A 19,811-nucleotide genomic window follows, 5' to 3' on the forward strand; every position below is an offset into this window, starting at 1 on the left:
AAAGGCAATTAAAACATTCCTCTCTTTTCCAGCGACATATCTATGTGAGTTAAGAGTTTCCTCATTTACTTTAACCAAAATAACATATCGCAACATATTGAACGCAGAAGCAGATAAGAGAATCCAGCTATCTTCTTTTAAGCCCGACCTCCTAAAGATTTACAAAAGTATAAAACAAAACCACTCTATTTTTTTTGTTTTGAAAAATATTAATATTTTCATAAAAATATTTATGTTACCATGCATGGCAGTTTTAGAACAGGCCCACAAATTCTCCTCCCTTCCAGAGGTGGAGCCTAATTCCTCTCCCACTGAGTGTGAGCTAGACTTAGTGAATCACTTCTAACAAACAGAATATGTCAGAAGTGGTGATATATGACTTGAAAGTCTAGGTCATAAAAAGCATCGTGGTTTTGTCCTTACTCTATCTCTTGGATCACTCGCTCTGAAGAAAGCCAGCCACCATGTTCAGAAGACACTCAAGTGGGCCTACGAAGAGGCTCACATGGCAAGAATCTGAGGCCTCCTAGTCAAGAGCCACGTTGAGTATGTCATCTTGGAGGCGGATACTCCAGCCCCATTAAACCATGAGCTGACTGCAACCTTAGGAGACATCCTGAGCTACCACCACCCAGGCCAAGTTGCCCCTGGATTCTTGACCCACAGAAATTGTGTGAGACAATAAATGTCTATTGTTTTAAGTTGCTAAATGTTGAGCCCATCCACTACGCAGCAATAGATAACTAATACAACAGATAATGGTTTTATTTTTATGTTTTAATGAGTACATATTTATTTTAATTCCTCAGCCTAATATGATAAATATCAATAAAGAACCCAGTTAAACAAAAGCTCTTAAGAGTTCTCAGTTTTGGGGGCACCTGGATGGCCCAGTGGTTCAGCATCTGCCTTTGGCTCAGGTCATGACCCTGGGGTCCTGGGATCTAGTCCTACATCGGGCTCCCCTCAGGGAGCCTGCTTCTCCCTCTGCCTATATCTATGCCTCTCTCTGTGTCTCTCATGAATAAATAAATAAAATCTTTTAAAAAAAGAGTTCTCAGTTTTTAATCATATAAAGGGGCCCTGAGACCAAAAATGTTGAGGACTATTGCCCTAAGCTCTTTGGAAACTACCCCTTTATTAAACTTTTCTCAAATTACCCCATGTGAGGGCACCATTTCTTTCCTACTAGGACCTTGAGTAATAGAAGACCAAAATATTATCAGTAGTTGTTGCTGTTCAAGGGGGGGGGGGGGGTACCTGTGATTTTATTTTCTTAATGGTTTTTTTTCCTGTATTTTAACAACTTTCTACAACAAGGATGAATGATTTTTATAACTAAGAGAAAAGAAACTTCCCTTTTCAAAATCATAAAAAGCGAAAGTCAGACCTATGTGTCCTTTGGATGAGTTGATGGTTTAAGCATGACATACAGAGCCCCCGTGACTGCCATGCACCTGTGTTCTGCAGGGTGGGTGGTGACTGAGGGTCCAGTAGCCACAGCCCCCACCCTATACAGCCTCAGCCAGAATAGCTCTTTCACTCTTTTTACATACTGAGTTTCTGCATAATTTCACATACAGAAAAGTTTCCACTGCTTAAAAAAAAAGTTTGAAAAACTTTACCATGAGAATAACAGTTGAAGAGTTAAAATTAGGCTATAGAAGAATCACTCAAACTTTTTTGGGAATGTGAACAGTTTCCATAAAGAAAACCCTGCACGTTCTGAAAGAACAGAAGCCCTGACAACTTAACAAATGTTGTTGATTTGAACCAAGGCTGGCTGTGGAAAGAGGTTACAGCTCAGGATGAGGGGACATCACCCTCCCCTCCCCCGTACCAAGGGCCTAAAAGGCTAATAGAAGCAGTGAGCCTTTCAGGCCCTAAGAGACACAGATCAGAACCACAAGTGAGTGGCTCTCTTATTTCCTAGGGAAAACCAAAAGCAGGAGGTGCCAGGACTGCCTGGCAGTTAAAAGCACAGGCTTTGGGGACACCTGGGTGGCACAACAGTTGGGCGTTTGCCTTCAGCTCAGAGCATGATCCTGGAGTTCCAGGATCAAGTCCCACATCAGGCTCCCTGTAGGGAGCCTGCTTCTCCCTCTGCCTGTGTGTCTCTGCCTCCCTGTGTGTGTCTCCCATGAATAAGTAAAATCTTTAAAAAAAAAAAAAAAAAGCACAGGCTTCGGAGACATCAGATGTGGGTTTGAGTCCCAGGCCTGACACCAAAAACCTGTGAGATTTTTGGCAGGTGGCATTGACTCTCAGAACTTTGATGTCTTCATCTGTAAAATGAGGTTTGAGAATACAAAATGGTGTAGCTATTTTGGAAAACAGGTTAGCAGGTTTCTAAATGTTAAACACAAATTTGCCATATGACCCAGCAATTCATTCTAGGTAACCACCCAGGAGAAATAAAAACATATGTCCACACAAAGACTTGCATACAAATGTTCTTAGCAGCATTAATCATCATAACCCAAAATGGAAGCAATCCAAATGTGAATGGGTAAACAAAATGTGGCATATCTATACAATGGAATACTATAGGGCAATAAAAGAAATGAAGTCCTGACACATGCCACAACCTGAATGCACCTGGGAAACATTATTCTAAATGAAAGAGGTCAATCACAAAATATTGGATGAACCCATGTAAGTGGAACATTCCAGAAAATGCAAAGGTATAGAGGCAGAAAACAGATTAATGGTTGCTAGGGATGGGGGTGGGGTGGGAACCAGGAATGACTACAAATGGGCATAAAGTTTCCTTGGGGGGTGACGGAACCTTCAAAAACTGGGTTGTGGTGATGGGTGTACAGTTCTGTAAATTTACTGAAGATCATTGGATTGCACACTTAAAGTGGGCAAATTTTGGGATATGTAAACGAAACCCCAACAGAGCTGGTTTTGAAAAATGAGTTTTGACTCTACTTCAGAGGGTTGTAATGAGGATTAAAGGAAGTAACTTTTGATACAAAGTAAGCATTCAATAAATAACAGTAAAGATAATAATCCGTGTGTACACTAGTAACAAATTATGTAAGTGTAGATCATAGATAATGCAAAATAGCAACAATTTCTAGCAATTAAATCTACTCCTTCCCATACCACTCCAAATCCGTAAACTCAATTTAACCCCACAGCAACTTCTGAGGCAGCTATATTATCCTATCTTCATTTTCACAGATGGGGAAACTGAGGCCCTAAGAAGTCTGGTAACTTTCCCGAGGTTGCACAGCTAGTACATGGCAGGGCTGGGATTTGAATCCTGGAGAACTAACTCTGGAGTCCGTGCTCCTCCCCACGACACTGCACTGCCTCTCAGTAAACATCAGCTGTGTCCTGAGTTACTGCTCTAACTAGTGATGGGGTGGGGGGCAGAAAAGGCTCGCAGATAGCTCCCCAAGAAGGTCACTCAAGATCCAACCCCTAGAGTTACAGGAGTCAGGAGAAAGAGTGTTCCAGACAGAGGAAACTGCATATACCAAGGCAGGGAGGTAGGAGAACGCAGAGCATGTGGGAGGCAGTCGGAGCTGGAGATGGCTGGAGCATGGGCTGATGCTCGGCAGTGGGCACAGAGGGTGGGGTTCAGGCAGGTCCAAGGCCAAAGAGGGACCCTGGTGCCCGGATGTCAGCGCGAAGACAACGCAGAGCCAGAGAAGGAAATACAATGAGTCCCTCTCCAGCTCTGCCTTTCTCTGGGTCGACTCACATTGCCCTGGCAGGTGGAGGAGGTTGACTCAGCCACTGCTGTGAGCTCAAGGGAGCGGGGGAGCTGCCACCCCCATTCCCATCCCGCTGCGAGCTAACGCCCCTGCAGCCTCCCCAACACCAGCTCCGCCAGCACACAGAAACCATCCCCGCCAGCTGGGAGCAGCGGGCTGTCATGCTGCCAGGGAGCTGAGCGAAGCCCGGCCACACTGCCTGCTCACTGATGGGAGCTTCACACCCTGCCCAAACCCAGCCACCTGTGGACTACAGGGGGACCTCCCCCCTACCCACCCCGCACAGCACACAGTGCTCTGGCCCTCCACCCTCACTTGGCTGTCCTGAGCCAGGGACCAGCTGAGGGGGGCAGCACCTTTCTCATTCAAATTTAATACACATACCCCAGCATCCAATACTTCCATTTTCCCACATCTGTCCTTAATAAGTATCTACCTGTGTGCACAAAAGGTTCATTTGGGCAAAAGCAAAACTACTGAAAAAACCTCCATGCCGGGCAGCCCAGGTGGCTCAGCAGTTTAGCGCTGCCTTCAGCCCAGGGCGTGATCCTGGAGATCCAGAATCAAGTCCCACATCGGGCTGCCTGCATGGAGCCTGCTTCTCCCTCTGCCTGTGTCTCTGCCTCTCTCTCTCTCTCTCTCTCTCTCTCTCTGTGTGTGTGTGTGTGTGTGTGTGTCTCATGGATAAATAAATAAAATCTTTTAAAAAAAAAACTCCATGCCCATCACTGAGGAACTAGTTCATAATCTCTGCTGCATCCATACTATGGAATACTACACAGCACTTAAAGAGAAGACCACAGCTGTATTATTCCATGGTACTGGCATGAAAACACCTCCAAGATCTACTGTTGAGTGAAGAAAAAAAAAAAACAAAACTGCAGAACATTGCATCCAGCATGTCATCACTTATGTAAAAACAAAACAAAAATTAAAAACTCCAGCTAGACTCTCTGTTTCTTCAAGTTGACAAAAACACAGGCAAATAAGAAAAATGCCTGGAAGGAAACACATCAAATAGAAAGAAGGCATGGAGGGAGTGACTTTTTACTCTGTACGCTTCTGTGTTGATTTTCACAAGATGTGTTTGTGTATATTGGGGCTCTTAAAAAACAAAGTCTGTCCAAAAAAAAAAATTCATAGGAAAAGGGTGTTAAAAAGGTCACCATCCGGGGCGCCTGGGTGGCTCAGTGGTTGAGCATCTGCCTTTGGCTCAGGTCATGATCCCGGGGTCCTGGGATCAAGTCCCTCATCAGTGAATGTGTTTGTGTATATTTGGGCTCTTAAAAACAAAGTCTGTTTAAAAAAAAAAAATACATAGGAAAAGTGTGCTAAAATGGTCACCATTCTGATGCAGCATTCAGGGTCACTTCTCAAAGAGCTGTCACCTTTGGGGTTTTCTCTAATTCTTGCCACGCCCCTTAAAGACAAGGTGCAAAACTCCATCTTACAGATTAAGAAACTGGACCCGGGGGGATGAAACAAGCCACTCTAGGTCCCACGCCAAGGCCGAGGGGGCCTGGGGTCCTGGCTCCACCTGGCACCCCCTCTCACCAGCACGTGTGGGAGGCTGTGAGGGTGTGGGGCCCACGCTGGGGCTGGGGAGGCGCCGATGTTCCGGAGCAGCTGTCAGCCAGCTCAGAGTCCCTTCAGGGAGGGGAACCGGGCTTTGTCAGGGAAGGAGGGAGGAAAAGATGAGTGGCAAAAGAAGAGCTGATGAACCGCCGCCCACGACCCAAATTAGACATCACTGATGTGCCGCCCACTGAGCGGGCTGGGTCTGCACGTCACCCAGCAAGTCTCCTGTGGGAAGGAGTCTCGCAGGGCCAGCCCCCGAGACCGACACTGCTTGCCTCTCCCGGGGGGCCGCTCACCCCAGGCTCTCAGCTGCACTGTTTCCAGCTGAGTAGTTCTGGGAACGGTTCTGCTCAGTTCCCAGAGCTCTCCGTAACCAGGGCAGAAGGGGAACCGTGCTTCTCAGAGGCAGCCAGACCCTGAGGAGCAATGTGCATAAAACCCAACACCCTCTAGTGCAGTAAGTGCCATCCCTCTCTCAACAACTGCGTTAGCACCGCATGTCTGGAGGGTGTGCGGAGGCAGGAGGCCAGAGGGACCCTGCAAACACAGCTAGCCAGGCCTCTCCGGGGACAGCCAGGAAGGACTCCTATACAGGGAGGGGACTGGAGGCTGCTGAGGGGAACACAGGACACATACTCAAACCTCAGATCCCCCCCCCAGAGCATGCTCAGAGAAGGGAGCTTTGGTCAAATCATGGATCCTCCATCCCATAACCATTCTCATAACAGGAAACAAACCTACAAGGCCATGAGGTCAGTGACAAGAGCTTGGATCTTGTGGTTTCTGGTCCCAGCTCTGCCACCTTGGTCAAGGTTCTGAACCTCTCTGGGTCTCAGTTTCCCCATTTGTAAAATGGGTGCTTATTATGCCTGCCTTTGGGGTATCATAGATCTAGATTGAGAAACATATAATAACATAATTGAATAAATGTAACAAGTACTGGGCATCCATAAAATCTGGAAACAGATTTTGAGTGTGTATATGTGTTCCTGTTTATTTATTAATTCACTTTAATAGAGTAAAATGTCCTAGGCAACATTGCATATACATTCTTCTGTTTCAAAACTTTATGGATGCTCTAATATAAACAATTACATATATATAAATGTTATACAAACATTATATATACAAATATGTATATAAACATATTCATTCTATAAATATAATAAAATAAAATACAGTAATAATATAAAAAAGTAAAACACGCTCACACGGTAGGAGGGACCAGGCATGTCCAATAACTTAGGGGTACTACCTAATTTTTTTTAAAGATTCAATTTATTTATTCATGAGAGACACAGAGAGAGAGAGAGAGGCAGAGACACAGAAAGAGGGAGAAGCAGGCTTCATGCAGGGAGCCTGACGTGGGACTCGATCCTGGGTCTCCAGGACCACACCCTGGGCTAAAGGCAGCGCTAAACCACTGAGCCACCTGGGCTGCCCAGGGGTATCACCTAATTTAATGCTCACAGCAAGCCCCTGAGGTGGATGCTACTGTCTATCCCCATTTTACAGGGGAGGAAACTAAGGTACAGGGAGCCCAAGGACTAGCCTACTGGCCAGAACCACACTGGGAATAACCGACACACCGGTTTCCTAAGGGAGGGCAGTCTAAGAGCAGGCCTGCGCTACTAACCACACTCTACACCCTCCAGATCCGCTGCCAAGGCCCAGAAGACCCAACAGCACACTCAGCGACCAGCGCGGCTGGTCTGGCACAGAGCCGGGGCCTAAGAAATGACAGCTCCTCTGAGCAGTGAGCTCTTGGAGGTGCAAGACCGGATCCAATCTGTCCACCACCACATCTAGAATAGTAATGCGCAGGAAGCGGGATGTCGGTGGACACTCATTGGCGGGAAGGAAAATTAGTGTTCATTAGCCAAAGGCTGGGGTTTTTATTTAAAAAAAAAAAAAGTCGAAGATCGATTCAGAGCCCCACCTGGGGATGCACCTTTCCTTCCTAGGACGCGCGGGGGCCACCTGGACCAGGGATGGGGATAGGGACAGGGCCAGGCCCAGCCGGCACCCTCCCCGCCCCCCAGGGCAGAGGGCACCGGAGACCACCTGCCGCGGACAATCGGGAGCAGAGGGGCCTACCTTCCTCGGCGTCGTTCCTCAGGGAGGCCTCCAGCAGGGCCACGCTGGCCTCGAAGGACACCTTCTTCCTTCGGCTGCCCGCGCTGCGCTTCCGCTCGTGCTTGCGCTTGCGGTGCTGCAGGTCCTGCTCATACTGGGCCCACTTCTTCAGCTGCTGGGCCCGGCGCTTCTGGGCAGCGCGCAGCCGCTCCAGCGTGGGCACCTTCTCCAGCAGCTGCAGCTCGGTCAGCAGGTCCACGTGGCTGGCCATGGCCTTGGCGGGCGGGGGGCTAGCGCGGGGCGCCGGGGGCCAGGGGGGCGCGGGGGCTCCTGCCGGGCTGGGGCCTCATGGTGGGGCCTGTGCGGGGAGAGAGACACAGATGCACATGCGGTCAGGCTCAAAACCCCCATCTGCGGGTGACACTCGCCCCGTGTTCCAAACACTTGCTTTATCTATTACATTTTCTTTCTTTCTTTCTTTTTTCTTTTTCTCTCTTTCTTTCTTTCTTTCTTTCTTCCTCTTTCTTTCTTTCTTTCTTTCTTTCTTTTTTCTTTTTATTGAGATAGAATGGACCTATAACATTGGGTAAGCCTCAGGCGTACAAAGTGTTGATCTGATACACTTATCTGTTGCAGTACGGTTGCCACGGTAGCCTTAGCTAACATCTCCATCCTGCCACATAATTATTAACTAGGAGGGGCTTACATTATTATTCCATATAAGGTTGTTATATTGGTATAACATATCAGGGGCTTGTTATATTGTCATATACGGGATTTACTGTTATTTTTAAAGGAATTAATACCATATTTTAAATTTCTCAGTATTAATTTATTACATGGTAAATATTGACAGATATCATCCATATAAACAAAAGCTCTTGGGCATCCTTCATTTTAAGAGTATAAAGGAGGGGATGCCCGGGTGGCTCAGCGGTCAAGCATCTGCCTTTGACTCAGAGCATGATCCTGGAATCCCAGGATCAAATTCTACATGGGGCTCTCTGCATGGAGGCTGCTTCTCCCTCTGCCTACGTTTCTGCCTTTCTTTCTCTCTCTGTATCTCTCATGAACAAATAAATAAAATCTTTTAAAAAAAAAAAGAGTATAAAGGTGTCCTAAGACCAAAAAGTTTGGTAATTGCTAAACTACCAGGACCTATAAAATCTTAGTTGAGGGATCCCTGGGTGGCGCAGCGGTTTGGCGCCTGCCTTTGGCCCAGGGCGCGATCCTGGAGACCCGGGATCGAATCCCATATCGGGCTCCCGGTGCATGGAGCCTGCTTCTCCCTCTACCTGTCTCTCTGCCTCTCTCTCTCTCACTGTGTGCCTATCATAAATAAATAAAAAAAAATTAAAATCTTAGTTGAAGTTTTCCTCTTTGGATTACCTTAAAAAAATTTTTTTAAATCACACTTTGTGCTCTCCTAGATTCCTGGAAGACATGAAGTCAATAAAATTTCAGTCTGGTGCCAACTGGTCCCTATCTTCATTCAGCACAGACCCTATGTGCTCTCAGACACACGGGGGAAGAGTCTTAGAACAATTACTTGAACCACTTTAAGCCTGTTTTCCCACCTGTAAAATTTTTTCTCCACCTCCCAGAATTGACAGGAATAAAAAGAGCTGACCAAAAAAGTTATATACCTAATAGCAGAGAGAAACAGCTTGGAGGGAAGAGCAGGGACATGTAAACACAGCCCATCTGGGAGCCCACAGGCAAGGCTGGTGGAGAGTTGCGGGGTGTTGGGCAAGAGAGAGGAAGACTGATACAGATCTCCTTTGGGTAATGTGGAAATGGCTGCTGATCCCGAGGGGTCAGGACAGCCCTGGGCTTCAAGAAGTCATTGCTGATCTTATGGGTTCCCTGCTTCACCCCTGGACTGTCCATCCTCCAGGGGTTAACAACCAGGATTCAGTCTTAGCCCGGACCCCTGGGAGCTCAGGTTGGGTCAGATTGTTCCTCAGGTCCCTCCGAGCTCTGAGACTGGAGGGTTGACAAGCAAATGGGGAAGGGGTTGGCTTGGCCATGCTCAGAGGGCAAAGGTCCTTAGGGTCTGAGAGAATCTGACGTCAAAAGTAAACATAAGCCGAAGGCAAGGCTCATCAAAAAAACAAGCCTTTAGTTGCTTTTTATTTTGCTTTGTTGTGGATACCTTGCAATGCTTTTTAAATTAATCAATTACACTTTTTATTTTGCGATAATGGTAGATTCACCCGCAGCTGTAGCAAATAATATGCAACCTTTACCTAGTTTATCCCAATGATAACATCCTGAAAAACTATAGTCAATATCATAATCAGGAACCTGATATTGATACAACCTATCAGTCTACTCCAAATTCCCTGGTTTTACAGGTACTCCTTTGTATGTGTGTTATTTAGTTTTACACAATCTCATCATATGTGTAGGTTCATGTGTCCACCACCACAATCAAGACACAAACAGTTCCACCACACAAGGATTCCCTAACCCCCATCTCAACACATTCGGGTCCTTGCCCTTGACAATCAACTGATCCCCATCTCTAAAATTATGTCACTTCAAAAATGTTACATAAATAGAATCAGACAGTTGGTCACCTTTTGGGATTGACTTTTTCACTCAGCATCAGTGCCTTGAGATTCATCCAAGTTGTTGAGTGTATCCCTAGTTCATTCCTCTTTCTTGCTGCATAGTATTCCACTGTGTGGATATACCACAGTTTGCTTAACCATTCACTCACTGAAGAATGTCCAGGCTGTTTCCAGTGTGGGGCTATTATATTCATGTGCAGGCTTCATTTAAATATAAGCTTTCACGCCTTTGGAGTAAATGCCCAAGAGTACAACTGCTGGATCATTTAGTAATTATATGATTAGTTTTATAAAAAAAAAAATGTCAAATTCTGTTTTACAGAGTGACTGTACCATTTTTTGTTCCCACCAGCAATGTATGAATGATCCAGTTTCTGTTAGCATTTGGTGTTGTCACTACGTTTGCATTTTGGCCATTTAGACAGATGTTTGGTTGCCTTTTTAAAAAGTAAGGAGTTCGGAAGAATCGAATTCACAACCACATCATACTGTGATGGTCAGACCTCACTGGAGCTAGTGGGTCATATATTTACTTCTTCCCACTTCCTCAAGTGATCTAACATTTAATGAACACCTGCTCTGGGACACCTGGGTGGCTCAGCGGTTGAGCACCTGCCTTTGGCTCAGGTCGTGATCCTGAGGTCCTGGGATGGAGTCCCACATTAGGCTACCACATGGAGCCTGCTTCTCCCTCTATGTCTCTGCCTCTCTCTCTTTCTCTCTCTCTCTCTCTCTCTGTGTGTGTGTGTGTGTGTGTGTCTCATGAATAACTAAATAAAATTTTTTTAAAAATGAACCCCTGCTCTGTGACAAGGCCTGATTCACAGATGGATCAGGGACTAGCTTGCCTTCTAGGAAACCCCAGTCTGTCTGTCTATCAGTGGATCTACAAATTCTTTGAATCCTCTTGACAATCTAAGTAGGTACTATCATCATCCCCATTTCCCAGATAAGGAAATTGAGGCATAGAGAGATTAAGCAATTTACCCTACATGGAAGGGCCAGTCTGTCTGAGGCCATGATTAAAGCTCTCCAGAGTAGGGGACAACTGATTTGAATCCTAAATGGTGAATAGGAGTTTGCCAGATGTAAAGGACAGACATGGGCTGAGAGGGAGCTTGCCAATGTTCAAAGGCTGGCAGAAGGACTGATCACCATGGAGGGAATTCTAGGAACCCATACCCAAAACAGCTTGAGGAGGATGAGGCTGCTCAACCCAGAAAACAGCCCCAGAGAAAACAGAATTCTTTGGAGGCAGTGGTGAGCAGTTTGTGGCTTGGGGCCAGACTTAACCAGGAAGCCCCCTGGTCCACATCATCACATCAAGTTTGGCTGGTTCGTTGGTTGGGTTTTGGACCACATCATGATTTATAATACTGTAATGTTATTGCTAACATTTAAAACGTGAAGCTTTAATATCCAAAATCAGATTTTCAGGTTTTCTTAGGCCATCTCAGCACCTGGCCACACCGGGCTCATGTGGCAACAATCTGCAGATAGGGAGCAGTACCCGCCCCCCATTACCCCACCTGACCTCCTTCACTAATTGGCATCACTTGCTAGCTCCTGTCGTCGGTCACCTGAGTTCTCGAGTCCTGTCTGAGGCAGAACCAGACAGTGATTTCCAAAGGTCCGGAAAGAAAGAGAAGAGAGTCTATGTATCTCCCCATTGAAGAGGGAGCAGTTTGTGTACCTGGAAGACAGACACCCATCCTCCAGAGCAGTCCAGCAAGCAATTCTGCAAGACGCTTGTGGTCTCAAGTGGTGGCAGATTTTCCATTGCTCGCTGGAGAACATCGTTTCCACTTTTGCCAGGTTGGCCTGAGTATTGTGTAAGATGGCTTTTGGCCCTAACATTCTGTATTCAGTTACTCCTTTTTGCACCACTAAGTGTTTACTGATCACCTACTAAGTGGGAGGTACCCAAACCCTGCCAAGACCAAAGATAAGAATAAGCATACCAATCACTTACCATGTTAATTAAAGCCCTTAATCCTTTTTTTTTTTTTTTTCCTTAATCCTTTTCTAAGGACTCCTCAGCTGTCATCTCGGCCAAGTGTTTCCTTAAGTGTGGAAAGAGAACCCACTCCAAGGGAATTTTCAAAAGCATGCAACAAGATCTACCATAACATGAAATCACAGAGCAAGTCATGTTCTTCACTTCTTTTTTAATCTATCAGATTTTCCCCAGAAGAAAGTGTCAGTTGGGTACTAACAGTCCTTAAACATCCCATCCTTATAACCATGTCAGTCTCCCTCATAAACAAAGAGAAGGCAGGCTTCGAGCTCACAGCCTTGAGCAAGCGATGGCTTTTGGGATAGAATGCAAAAACATCATTTTGCTTTCTGTGGATTTGTTTTCACAGTTACTGTTTGCTTGTGGTGGTGATATAAAATTTCCTTTTTAAATAAACCTACATCAGTGGAAAACTAGCAAGGTGATAGCCAAAAAAAAAAAAAAAAGAAATAATGATGGGATTTAATGTTGGCAAAAATTGTAATTGATTGGCATTGGGGAAATCCACCTGGCTACTGATCCTCAGTGGCAATTTTATAAGAGATGCGCTCATATGAACTCATTATTTCATCTGACAGATATTTATTGGGCATCTATCACGTGCCAGGACTGTGCTAAGGGCTAGGGGTATAGCAGGGCGGAAGACAGGCACAGTCTCTGACCATTGGATGGATGACAAAACAGAGGCATAAGGTAACATGCTCCAAGAATACGGGGACTGAGCAGTCGCTCAAACCACAGGTCTGCTTCCCAGGGCAGTACTCCCTCCCTGGGCCCCAGGGTAACAGGCCCTAGGCAGACAGAAGGCATTCACCGCAATGCCCTCCTTGGCTCGGGCAGTTTGCTCAGGGAGAAAGGAATTAAGGGCAGTTGCCCAGCCCCCCTGGAGCGAGGTGAGGACAACGCCTCCCCAGGGCCAATAAAAGGGGCCAGAGCACATTTTCCTCTGACTCTGCTCTCCCTGCCAGCCCCTCCTGCCTCACCCCTCTGGGTTCCCTGAAGCTGGGGCTCCAGGACAGCTCCCTCTTGGCTGCTGGTTTTCAGGTGACCTAGTTTCCCCCAATAGACCCACACACCTCCTCCCACCCCCGTCCGAGAAAACCCGGCTTGGTCTAATTAAAGAATTGCCATCGTGCTGCTAACACAGCAGCTGGGCGGCCCCCAAGACAGGGCACTTGCCTGTGCTGGGGCAGCCCACAGAAGTCCTGGCTCCTCTGGGTTGTGGCCTGGACCTCTCTGAGACCTGGGTGCACCTATCCACACTTCCAGAGGAAGCCCTGGATGGTGATGGGGACATGGCCCACACTGTGAGGACTGGGGGAGCTACGACATCATCAACACTTAAAGGGGATCCCCAAGGAGGACCTCGCTTGGAGGAAAACCAGCTCCATTGAGAGATACTGAGCCCAGTGTTTTGTCGGAACATCCATACAGGCCATCCCTCGGAGCACTGGGCACAGGGGGCTGCAAGTCAGGGGAGGGGCCAAGACAGGTGTGGAAGCAGTCTGGGGAGGCCAGGTTGAGGTGAGATTATCCAGGAAGTGTGTGTGTGATACGAGAAGAGAAATCAGAAGGAAGGGGAAATAGATCAGGGTACTTAATTTTTCCGTAAGTGACTGAGGTCAGGTAGACGAAACAAAATACCCTGATTGTGGGCAGGAGGAAGTCTGAGGCCAAGCCACTTGACCTCAGTGGGCCAGGGGTGAGCCTTGATTCAGCCTCTGGTTCCTGTCTGCCAAAGTCTGAGCTTGACTCCTCTTGGTGCATCCACTCATCCTTGCTGTCTGCTGAGTGAGAAACCGAGTCAGTGAACATCTAGGGAAGCAGGGAATGCCCTCCAGAAAGCTAAGCCTTGGAGGAAAAGGGTGAGGAAGTGTGCTGGGAGTGGAGGAGGGACTGGGGAGGACACTATAGAACCCCCTCCTCCTGGAAAATGAAGGGAAGACCATTACAGAAGTGTTGTTGGGCAATGATATGCCGCTGGGGTGGCAAGAAAAGGAAGAAAGGCATGGGTCCATTGAAAGACAGTTTGCTTTGTAGCTCCGGGAGTATTACTCTGTGCTGGGCCTCGATTGGCCAGAACCTGCAAGCAAAAGCCTAAGCCCAGCCACGGTGATTGGGTGGGGGGCACATGACCTAAACCATCCCACTCAGTAGCTCTCTCTCCCCATTGCCTCTAACGTGGAAGCATGCACCCCAGTTGCAGCTGGAAGCCAGCCTTTGGATGAAGCCAATACTTGGGGGTCAGAGGAGGGGAAACGGGGTCCTTTAACTCAGGAGCTTCTGGGCTTTGGTCATCCAAACCAACAAAATCCCCTTTATTATCCAAGCCAGCTGAACTGAATTTAGGCTCCCCGTAGCCAGAAGTACCCACCCAGACAGCAATGAGCTCTTCAGGCTGCAGGAATGGGAACTCCATAAGAAGCCTTAAAGCAAGGTGAGTGGCCTCTTGCTGGGGCAAGGCACTAGATACCTCCAGTCCCCGCCCCCCATGCTGAAGGCCAGACTCAAGCAAGGGTGAGAAAGCCAAAGCTATGTCCAGTCACAGCCCTGCCCCCTGAGATGGGAGAAAGGGGGTGGGCCCTGGGACTCCTCGACCCCAGGGGAGCAGCCGGTTGACACATCCTTGGACTGGAGCCTAGTGCCTTGAGAAAAACAACACGGAGGAAGGTGAATTCAAATTGAAGAGTCTTTAAAACATGAGTCAGACAGTGTCTCAAAGTTCACACTGTTAAAGGAAAATGTTAAGATTTTTTTCTCGTTCTTCAGCTATTCTTCTCCACACAATATTGGCAGCAGTCTAGAGGAAGACCATGAGCGCTTTCGCCTTGTGCTTCCTGAGCCGCTGAGCACGAGGGGAAGAGGAAAACACAACAAACAGCTCTGGCCTTCCCTCCTCCCTGAATCTTACTCAGGACCCACTTTCTCTCCCAAAGGATGGACACTCCCACCCTCCCACAACACGCTTCTCTGGATAACAGCATTATCCCCCTGCCCTAGTATAAAAATGTCGTACTCATGAGCAAAGAGATTTCTGAGGCCTTTGGTACTTCAAATATCTGAGTTAGAAATGGGTCTTGTCACCCTCAAGCCCATCCTCCCAGAATTTTATGGACTTACTCTCCTACCCCTGCCGAAAATATCTTCTTGACTTCCAACACAGTCACCTAGACAGACATTCTGGCTTTAAATCTGCTGTGGGACTCACGTCCCCGAGGGCCTGCCCCTCGAGTCTGCCTCTCCCAGCTGTGCCCCTTCATTCAGGCTTCTAAGTGGTGGCCTTGGGCTTGGCCCTGACTTGTCACTGTCTCTTGAAGCCCATTTACTATGACCCAATTTGGCAAGACTTTGAGGGGGATCCGGACAGGGGAGGGTGTCAGGATTCAAAACCCACAAGTTCAAGAAGAACAAGAAAGGATCAAATAATCAGTACAACTCGAACCTTCTCAGGAAAAGAATCATGTCCAGCACTGGGGTAGTAACAGCTCAGGGGACCTCTGACTGAACTGACTGGGCCATATTGGCAGTCTAGGACCAGGCCTTAACAAAAGCCATGAGCTATTTTCGAAGTCTCTAGAGGGCAGAGTCCGGATCATGGACAAGCAAAATGAGAGGTAGGATCAGCCTGGCATGAGGAAAAACTGTCTAACACTGACAGCTGAACAAAGCCCAGCCATGGCACAATGCTGGGGTCCCCAACACCAGGAACTGCAAGGCCACTCGTGAGGCTGCTGAGAGAGAAGGTCCTACGACCCAGGCGGGCTGGTGGGTGGGATTGGCCCATGAACCCCAATCCTGGTCTGGCAGACAGATCACCTGGGTTAGGAGCAAGTACTCCATCACGTATATTTGCAGCCTGGGACCCGGTAACCACCCGGCTGGATAGCCTTTAAGGGCCATTCCAAGTAGTTACTGATGGATGATGTTTTGAGCTCATTCTGCCTATGACAGTGAGAACGCTTTCTCAGGCTCAGCTCCAAGAAAACTTCAAAGGAAACCACAGCTCAAACAGGTGAGAGAAAACCCAGGAACACATCAGTCTTTCATGCTGAACTTCTCCCCGAGAACCTGAACCCACAGAGAGGCCCACATGCTTGTCAATAAGAATGTCAAGCATGGGGGAGGCTGCAGGGGCCAGAGGGAAAGTGCCAAGGATGGGGCACACACAGAGCTGACATGAGGTCTAGGAACATTAGTTAGTCACGGTGCTACACCCAACAGCCAGGCTTCTAAAGAAGCTTATGTAACAGCTAAGCCCGGGGAGACAAGGAGTCAAATTACACATACTGTTTCTCCAGGCTTGAGAGAGTGTGGTCCACCCCCTCTCTTTGCAGGGAGAGAAAAAAACTCCCTTTGCAGCTGGAAGGATCATTTTCTAAAGGAGGCCACCTGTGGCCACAAAAATGCCCTCCCGGATTACACATTTATTAAACAGGGGATGGCCATTCACACTGGCTAAGCCCGGAGTGGCCTCTGGATCTTCTGTCTCCCTCTTTTCCGCATGACATCTGGGGCCAAGCTTTCCTGTGTGGCACCAACTCTTAGGTTGGTGATGGGTACTTGGAGCACTGTGACAGGGAGGGGTTCTGGGGCTGTGTCTCACAACAGGAGGAATGAGTGGTGTGGCTGGTTAGTAATGTCTGCCATGGATAAAGCAGTGGGCAGTGGCTTGCATGTATACTGAGCATGCGACTCTGCTCTACATCATGTTTGCCTAACCTTGGATTTCAACACTTGCCTTTGCCCCATTGTTCAAAATCCTCTAGTCTTAAACACAAACATCTAGAGAGTTATCAGATTGAGTAGAAGGACCCCTCAAGGCCCAATATATCATCCAAACAACAATATAAAAATCACCATGGCCTCCATGATAGACAAGAATCAAGACTATTTGAGGTTCCAGTAGGAATTTCTCTAATAACTCACTCTATTCTCTAATAACTTCAAGGGGATAGAAGGAAGAACTATACTTCATCACTCCATCCCCTCAAATTGACTAGATCTGGATTCTAGGAAGCAGTATGTGGAGCCAGCTCAGGCAAAGAATGGCAGCTGACTGCCACCTGGCTCAGCTCTGTCCCTGGTGAGTGGGAGATACACATTCCCCTGGTAACTGGATGGCGTCCATTCTTGAAGGCGGTGGGGGGCAAAGGCACTACTACCAGCCTGGGATTGCTTTCTCATCTCTTCTAACCATTGTGGGTCCCACACCACTGCCAACATAAAGGAGGAAGGCGACCATGGTCTGCTTCCTAACAAGACCCCTCTCTCCGCTTCAGAAACTAGCAAGCTCTCTCCACCCCCTTGGGCCAGGGGCGTTCTGGGGCAATTGGAAATAGCAGGGATGGGAATTTTAAAGAGTTTTTCATATTGTTTGTTTGCTGAGGTTTAGAGAATATTCCAAAGAAGTGAGGACAGTAAAAAGCAGAGTGCTGGACTTGAAGGAGAAAGTCCCATACTGGAGGAAGGAAGAGCAAGGCAGAGAGCGGACACCTTGAGCTGCACAGCCAGTAAGCAGTGGAGCTGGGATGTGAACCGAGGTCCACTTAACTCCTAAGTCTATGTACATAAAAGAAGGAGAAGAAAGAACTAGGAACAACCCTAAAAGAATCTTAACTGCTTTAAAAGACCGTCCTTGTGAAATGCAAGATTTCCGATAATACCTGGTATAAGTAATCAGGGAGACGGGAGGGCATTTTGACTAAAAAAACTAGACAGCTGTATCTATAGTAGAACAAATATTTGCAGAAGTCAGTATAGAGAAAAACATAGCCTTAATGTGGGGCACCGTGGTGGCTCAGTCAGTTGGGCATCCAACTCTTGGTTTCTGCTCAGGTTGTGATCTCAGGGTCGTGGGATAGAGCCCTGCGCCAGCTCCACACAGAGTCTGCTTGTCCCTCTCCCTCTGCTCCCCACCACCGAGTCACATTCTATCTCTAAAATAATTAAGTAAAATCTTAAAAAACAACAACATAGACTTAATGAAACTAAGAAGTAGCATCAGAAAAGTTATATAATGTGTAGACAAAATTAACCCAAAGAAAGAGTGCAGGGTATTAAGGGCAGCTTCAACCCACGGCATACCTTTCACATGTCAGGCTCTTTCCACGTAACAGCTCTGGGACCCTGGTGCCAACCCTGTCCCATTTCAAAGAACAGAAAACAGACACTCAGAAGTAAGGAACTTGGAAGAAGGGCTAATATTCTGGTTGCTGAAGCTAGCCTCTCTTCTGATTGGCCTATGCCTGCCATGACAGTTTAGTATTTTTAATATCTTCCCTACTTGAAAAGAAAAGAAAAAAATGTCAGACAGGGAAGATGGCCCACGGAAGTTTGACTGGTAGCAAGAAGAGGAACCCATGAAAGAGGAAAAACAAAATCTAAGCAGAGTGAGGATAACTGATTAAAGCCATAACTTCCCTGACTTTTGGAGCCATCATTACTTTTGGAGGCTGAGACAGGAAATACACGTACAGTTGACCCTTGAACAATGCAGCGGTTAGGAATGCCGACCCCCACACCGCTGAAAATCCACATATTCCTTTTGACTCTCCAAAAATGTAACTAGTCATAGCCCACTGTTGACCAGAAGCCTTCTGCTAACATAATATAAACACATCTTTCATACGTTATATGTATTATATACTGCATCCTTGCAATAAAGTAAGCTAGAGAGAACATGTTAATAAGAGTCATAAGAGAAAATACATTTACGGGACTGCACCATATGGGAAAAAATCCATGGTTATGTGGACCCCTGCAGTTAAAACCTGTGTTGTTCAAGGGTCAACTGTAATTTCACCCTTAAATTTCATAAAATCTGCCTTGCAAACCCCTGTGGGCTCAGCTCTTGGTAGGCACTTTCTCATTTATACTTCACCCAGTGGCTCCTGAGACAGATTCATACCAGCGACTGTCCTCTCTCCTCTACTCTCTGAGAGATGAAGTAGAATCAGTCAGGAAGTATCCAGATGCTCCGAGTTTTGGTAAATGACATTTCCGTGCATTGTGTGGTCTTTGAAGTCTCTTCATACTGGGTCTGTGACCTCCCAGGTCACCATGCAGAGAGGAGCAAGCTGCAGCGGACTGCCTCTGCAGTACTTCGGCTCCTCTGCTCTTTGATCTTTAGCCAGAGTTCCTTCACTTTGATTCCCTCCCCTCGGCTCCTCTTGGGTCGACAGAGCTGCAGACTTACCTCTGCTTCCCCTCTGACCAGCTTTATTTCCACTGAACATGGTAAGTTCTCCGTAAGCCATAGCCTCAATCCCATGAAAGTGATGTTACTGTCACAACTGAGTGTCTCCTCATGTTGAAAACTCAGGTTCACTCTGTGAGCCACTGTGGTCTTCTACCCTTAGCTGTCTGAGGCCCTAATATTATTGCAATCCTCCACTCAACCAACCTCTCCAGCAAATTACCGAACACCCTCCCTACTTGATACCTGGTGTCATCCAGGTGTAGCTCGTCTCAGGATTTTCTTCTGGCAATCCTCCCCGCCTCCCCAAGCTTATTCACTTTCACTTTTTTAATTTACAGCCTCATGCATTTGTTCAATAAACAAAGATTTACTGCCATCTACTCTGTGCTAGGCAGTAAAATAAGGGGTCTCTGAGGGTCCTTTAATGAACCAAACCATTGATCAGAAAGGTTCTACTTTTAATAATGACAGAGAGGCTCTTATTGGACCTACCCTCTCATATATAACTATTATAAGCCATACACACACACACACACACACACACACCCTATTGGAAGGCACTGGATTGGTTCAATTACAAGCATATGGAAAATATAGGGTAGTCAACACTCGAAAGAAAGAAAGGGTGACTTCCATGC

The 19,811-nt window shown here is 47.1% G+C and overlaps 1 protein-coding gene across 2 annotated transcripts in view; it reads right to left on the minus strand.

The window, feature by feature from the left end:
- The window catches only part of PPP1R16B (protein phosphatase 1 regulatory subunit 16B), a 93,037-nt gene that overhangs the window by 59,418 nt on the left and 13,808 nt on the right, over positions 1 to 19,811 (minus strand). For both annotated transcript variants that reach the window (XM_055307577.1, XM_055307585.1), the window contains exon 2: positions 7,404 to 7,740. In XM_055307577.1, coding sequence (XP_055163552.1) covers positions 7,404 to 7,653 — 250 coding nt within the window. In that variant the 5' untranslated portion in view covers positions 7,654 to 7,740. The remainder of the gene's footprint in view (positions 1 to 7,403; positions 7,741 to 19,811) is intronic.

The sequence above is a fragment of the Nyctereutes procyonoides genome, unplaced genomic scaffold, assembly GCF_905146905.1.
Source record: "Nyctereutes procyonoides isolate TBG_1078 unplaced genomic scaffold, NYPRO_anot_genome, whole genome shotgun sequence".
In the NCBI taxonomy this organism is placed as follows: Eukaryota; Metazoa; Chordata; class Mammalia; order Carnivora; family Canidae; genus Nyctereutes; species Nyctereutes procyonoides.